The sequence below is a fragment of the Petaurus breviceps genome, unplaced genomic scaffold, assembly GCF_028583685.1.
Source record: "Petaurus breviceps papuanus isolate PSGF00001 unplaced genomic scaffold, PetGlider_PUasm1.0 90352, whole genome shotgun sequence".
NCBI lineage: Eukaryota > Metazoa > Chordata > Mammalia > Diprotodontia > Petauridae > Petaurus > Petaurus breviceps.
In genome coordinates this window covers 857,026-862,453 of record NW_027187228.1, presented here as the reverse complement: position 1 = coordinate 862,453, position 5,428 = coordinate 857,026, and the positions used below count along the sequence as shown (strand labels likewise).

The window sequence follows — 5,428 nt, the reverse complement described above, 5'->3', positions numbered from 1 at the left end:
GCTGAACTGCTTTGAATTAAAGACCTGATGGGCTCCTGTCTAGCCATCAAATAAGGGAGGCTTCGAGAAAGGACTGGGTCTTCCTGCCAGCACAAGCAGCAACCCTCTCTATCACACATACACTTTCACACACATCCCTGGGGCAGAATGATATTTTGTAGTGATCTTCACCTTTGGACTGAAAGAACACCAGGCCAGAAGACACTAAATAGATCTAGCTTCTTATCTTGGCTCTCATTGCCTCTTGCTATGTAACCTCCACAGGATACTTCCTCTCCCTGGATTTCAGGTTCTTCCCTTGTAAAATGGGGGTGGGTGGGTGGGGCTGGACAAGATTTGGGGTCTTAACCTTTTTCTTGTCATGGACTCTTTTGGCAGGTTGGTAAATGCATATAATAAAATACACAGGATTACAAAGGAGACCAATTATATTGAAATCATTTATCAAAGCATTAAAAAAAGTTCAGGGGTTCCAGGTTAAGAACCCTTGAACTACATGGTTTCTAACATTCATTCCAAACTTGAAATTCTGAGATTTTACCTAGGTTTCACAGGGAGAATGATTGTTGGAGGAGAGGGAAGAGATATAGCAAAACCTCAAAATGTGACTTCTATTTGCCCAGGCCAATGGAACCTTACTCAAAGCTCTGTGTTCAACAAAGGTGGGAGGATTTGAGTCCTGATGGAGCCAGGAGAGCAGGAAAATGTCAATCCTGGGACTGTAAGAGGGAATTATAGACTATTAACTGAATGGGATCCATGAAGTTATTTATAGCCAAATTCCCTTATTTTACAGGTGAGTAAACTGAGGTTTTACTACCTTAGATTAAATATCTGTTAAGTGACCCTAGAGAAAGACACCTCTAAGGAAGAGGAGGGATGTGTGTGTGTGTGTGTGTGTGTGTGTGTGTGTTTGTGTGTTGGAGGGGAAACCAAGCCTTCGGCAGTATTCAGCCACAGAGTCTTCAAGAGGAAGGAGTGGCAGAGGGCACAACACATGTATCTCAGGTAAGCCGGCAGGAATGCGCTAGCAGACGAGCCCGGCGCGGCTGGGCCTCCCAGGTGACTCAGAGACTGCCAGGAAGCCCAAGATCCGCCCCCCTTCCCCAGTCTCTCTTCAGTTAGGGCAGCCTTCTCTTGCCGGCCGGCCGGGTCTTAGGGCGCGGGGTCAGGGGCCACGCTTGCCCCGGGCTGTCCACAGCCCCGGCACTGCCTGGTCTCGAGGCGGGATCCCCCTTCTTTCCTGCCACCCAGACTCCTTTCCCCTTCGCTCTCAAGACGCTGGAGCCACCCAGGCCACTCTGCTGGGGCCGCGTCCCTCCGGACTGATTGGGAAAGAGCTCCAGGCTCAGCTGCCAGCGAAACGGCGGCCGAAAATCTCCAAACACCGTAAGTACCTAGGTCCCCTGGGTGACCCTGGGAGGGAGAAACTCAGCCGGGGATAAGCATGAGTCAGGGGCAGTCCCAGGGAGAAACCCTGGAATTTTTGAGCCCAGCCTCGGCTGCCGAGCCTAAGTAAGTTAGGTTGATGGTGAGTGATTCTAGGAGTTTACTCTGGATTAATTAAGTACGCTCTGAAGTCTGGGGGAGTAGGCTCTGTAATTAATCCCACGAGGTGTTGAGTTGAAGGAAGAGCTGATTCCACCCCTCCCCCAATCCCCAGTGGGTTGGAGCCTCCAGACGGTCACTCTGTAGTGACAGGACGCCTCCGTCTGCCAACCAACCCAGCAGGAATAGCTTCTTCAGTCCCAGAATGGGGAGTGTCGCTCACCGCCACACACACACCCCTCCCAGGAGGTGTGGACTGTCACACTGACCCAGAGTCAGTCCTCAGACTAACCCAGACCTACAGGGCACCGATGCTCCTCTCTTTGCCACCTCACCAAACACCCTTCTCCTCTCCTCTCCCTCCCCACCCAAGGCTTCCCAGGAGGGGATTGGTCCAGCTCACAATTCCAGATGTGCTCCACAACTGGCCCCTTCTTCAGCTAGATCCCTTCGGTCCCTCTTATCCGTCTCCTATCCCTAACCTAGTCTTCTTCTGACCCCCTTACCCCCACTCCATGCAAGGCCCCTCTCCCACTCCACCGTCAGTCAACCTTCACCTTCAGAACTGCTAATATTTAATCAGATTTAAACTACTGGGTCTCCCTCTGCCTCCTCCCCCCCCCCCCCCCTTTTAAAGAAACCTTCGTTGCTGATTCCTTTGGTGACCTACCCAAGTACTAATGCAGTAGACCTGTCCTTCTTTCCCCCCTCCATCTACCCTAACTTGTACGAGTAACGGGAGTTATGGATCCCTATTTAGAGCCCTTGGAGGGTAAGGGGGGGGGGGGAGGGGTGTGTGATAGGGTATATGTGAGTGGTAAGAATTGGCGAGGGAGTAGAGTGGGGTCTACATTGAAGAATTCCCCTCCGTCTCTCGATTAATTTTTGCAGTCCAACTTCATTATTGCCGCCGCCCCAGCCTCCGAGCATCCTTTCCAAGGCTAGAGGGGGATTACAGTGGGGTCTTTCAGGGGACAGATTTCAAACGCTTAAACCTGCGATATTACTAAATCCCCCAGTCCCATGGTCAAGATTGTCTAGCAGCCTGAATTACCTGGACAAATGTTCCATAGAGAGAAGTCCAAAATCACTCTCTTTAGGTGGTTTCCCCCCTTCCATTGCTCCCCCTCTCCCTTTCCCTTCCTCTCTCCCAACTTTTTCTTTGGCTAACTTTCGTTGAGTGGGGGAAGGGGAAAGCGACCCGCCCCCTCCCCCACCCGGGCTCTGCTCCCAGACTCGGTGGTGGACTGGTGTGCGTTGGAGTGGAGGGGGAGAAGGAAGGGGGGCGGGGGCCCCTCTCTCCGCAACGCGGAGGAAACGGACCTAGTGGAGCTTCCTGTGGGAGCCCGGGGCACCGCCGGGCCGGGGCCGGCCCAGCGCACAGACGTGTCCGGTCCTAGACCCGTGGAAGAGGGCGGAGGGAGGGGCGGGGGGGCGAACCGGGGCCCTGGAGGGAAATCGTCCCAGGAAAGCCAGAAAGGCAAGTAGGGGAAAGGACCATAAATTGCAGAGATGTAAGGGGGTGGGGAGAAGAAAGGAGGGGAGAGGAGAGGGGAAGGGAGGGGGAGAGAGGGAGGGAAGAAGAGGGAGAGAGAGAAAAAGGGAGGGGGGGAGAGAGAGAGAGACAGACAGAGAGAGAAGAGAAGAGAAGAGAAAAGGCACAAAAAGGAGAGAGGAGAAAGCAAGGAGAAAAGGAGGTGAGAGTAGTAGGGAAAGAAGGAAGAAGAGGAAAGAAGGGAGGAGGGAAAGAGGGAAGAGGGGAAGGAGTGAAAGTGGACCAAAAGAAAGAAGGCTGCTCAAACCCCTGGGTAGGGAGTAGAGTTGGGTGCCCACGGCCAGGACTCCCCAAGTCTGACATTGACCTTTTGGGGTGGCCACACAGCTTCATGAAGTCTAGTAAGTTTGTCACTGACTCAGGGGAAAGGGAAAGGGGGGAGGAAAGGAGGGCTGACTGCGAGCCGCGTCCTGCCCCCCCCCCCCCCCATGTTGTGACACCCCCCCACACACACCTCCTCCTCCTCTCCCTCCCCAAGTGGCTGGTTGGCGACTGGAGAGCAGGGGTCGGACGGGACGCCCGCTTTCCCCCGCTCCCTGCTACAGCTCGGTCTTCTGCAGGTCCCGGGCAGATGTCCCAGGTGAACGGCTCGCTCTCCCGACACCACGATGCGCCCCATGGAGACCCCAAGCTGGGTCAGCCCCCCAGTCCAGTCCTGGATTCAGCCTCAGGTAGGCTTGGGTGTAGGGTAGCACTAGAGGAAGATGAAGCCGTGGGGGTGGGGTAGGAGTTCATTGTGGGAGGGGGGCAGCTCAGGAGAAATGGGGTGGGAGTGAGATTCTTTGGAGATCAGGGACCAGGGTTTGGACGACCGCGATGAGGCTAGAGGTCTAGGAGCTCAGGTTTCGGGGCTAGGCGGAGATGTGGAAAGGAACAATTAGAAGCCTGGTTGGACGGCTAGGGCTCTCTCCTGACTGTTCGATTTGCTGGGAAACTGTGGGCTCCGCGAGAGGTGGCGGGAATCCGGGGAGGATCCCAAGGAGGACTGAGGTCCAGCAGCACCAGGCTCTCTCCATCTCTCCCGCGCTCTCCCGCCCCTCCTCCCCCCCAAACGCACACACATACGTCCAAAAGAAAGGAGATAATAAAACCTCTCTTTGTGCCTGTCTGTTTCTGCCTCTGTCTGCCTGTCTGTCTGTCCGTTTCTGTCTGCCTTGCTGCGTCTCTCTCCCGGTTTGTGTCCCCACGGTGCCTGTCCAGTGTAAACACCTTGGGGTTTGTGTATGTCTGAGTCTAGGGCTCTCGGTTCCCCTCCCCCGGCCCGCTAGAGCCGAGCTATTCCCGAAAACTTTTGTCTGCTCTCTGCCTCGCCTTCCCGAGGCCGCCGCCGCGGCCGCTGCAGTTAGCGGCTCCAGGACCCCGCCCCCTCGCCCTCACCCTCACTCTTCGCTTCTCTGGACGCCTGCTGTGTCTCTTCCCTCCCCCCCCCCCCCCCCCCCCCCCCACCCCAGCCACAACCCACCATTCGCTCACCTCACTTGCACCTCTTCTCCTCGGCAAACAACCCCTCCCCACTCGTCCTCACTCCTGGCACCCCTCCCTGGACAGATTCTTTGCAAAGCAGGGCCATTCCTTGTCCCACAGCCCTTGTGACCTGCTGCCCCACTTCTGAGTGACCCGAGGGAGAGGAGAGCAAGATGCGAATGATTTTTCGGTGGGACTTTTGCAACCTGCTCAAAAAAGCAGTGTTTGAGTGGGGGGCAGGAAAGAGATGTACACCTAATTTTTCCTTTTTTCCCCCCACTTTTATTCCCACTCCTTCACTTCTGTGAAGGAATCCTCCCCACACCCTTCCTTCCTCTGCACCACTTTAACAATTCTCTCCTTTCCTTTCTCTTCAATAAGCTCTGGCCTGAGTATCTTGTGACCTGGGTTGTAAGCTTGGCAGTGACAGTAACTGGAGGTGTGACCTTGGGCAAGTCATTTCTGTGCCCGGGTTTTCTCGTGTTTGAAATGAGGGGTTTGAGGAGGAAGCTTAGTATAGTGGAAAGAGACCTAGATTTGGCATCAAGAAATCTGAGCTCAAATCTTGCCTGTTATCTGTGTGATTTTGCTTGGCTTCAGTTCTCCATCTATAAAAATGAGGGGAATTGAACTGTCTGCCCTGGAAGGTTCTGTCCAACTCAAAGTCCTGTGATCTTATGACTTGATCGTTTATAAGGTCCCTTTTCTGTGATTTTCTACCTCTGTCTGGGCCCTCAGACCTGAGCCTCTAATATCTGGAATCGAGCAATCTGGGAGTCAAACATTTGAAGAATTGGACCTCTTCAGTCTGGAGAAGAGGAAGATGAAGAGTATTTTAATTTTAGGTTCCCAGGCTGGGAA

The 5,428-nt window shown here is 54.2% G+C and overlaps 1 protein-coding gene across 5 annotated transcripts in view; it reads left to right on the top strand.

The window, feature by feature from the left end:
• The first annotated feature begins 1,072 nt into the window (after window positions 1–1,072).
• MDFI (MyoD family inhibitor) overlaps window positions 1,073–5,428 on the top strand; it is a 29,419-nt gene continuing 25,063 nt past the window's right edge. For 2 of the 5 annotated variants that reach the window (XR_011172460.1, XM_069108329.1), the window contains exons 1-2: window positions 3,278–3,444; window positions 3,664–3,774. Coding sequence is in view for 4 of the 5 variants with exons in the window: in XM_069108329.1 (XP_068964430.1) it covers window positions 3,435–3,444; window positions 3,664–3,774 (121 nt within the window). In the remaining variant the exon portion in view is untranslated. Of the gene's footprint in view, window positions 1,390–2,824; window positions 3,029–3,096; window positions 3,246–3,277; window positions 3,445–3,663; window positions 3,775–5,428 lie in introns of those variants that run through there. The other 3 variants (XM_069108331.1, XM_069108332.1, XM_069108330.1) reach the window with 3 other exon arrangements.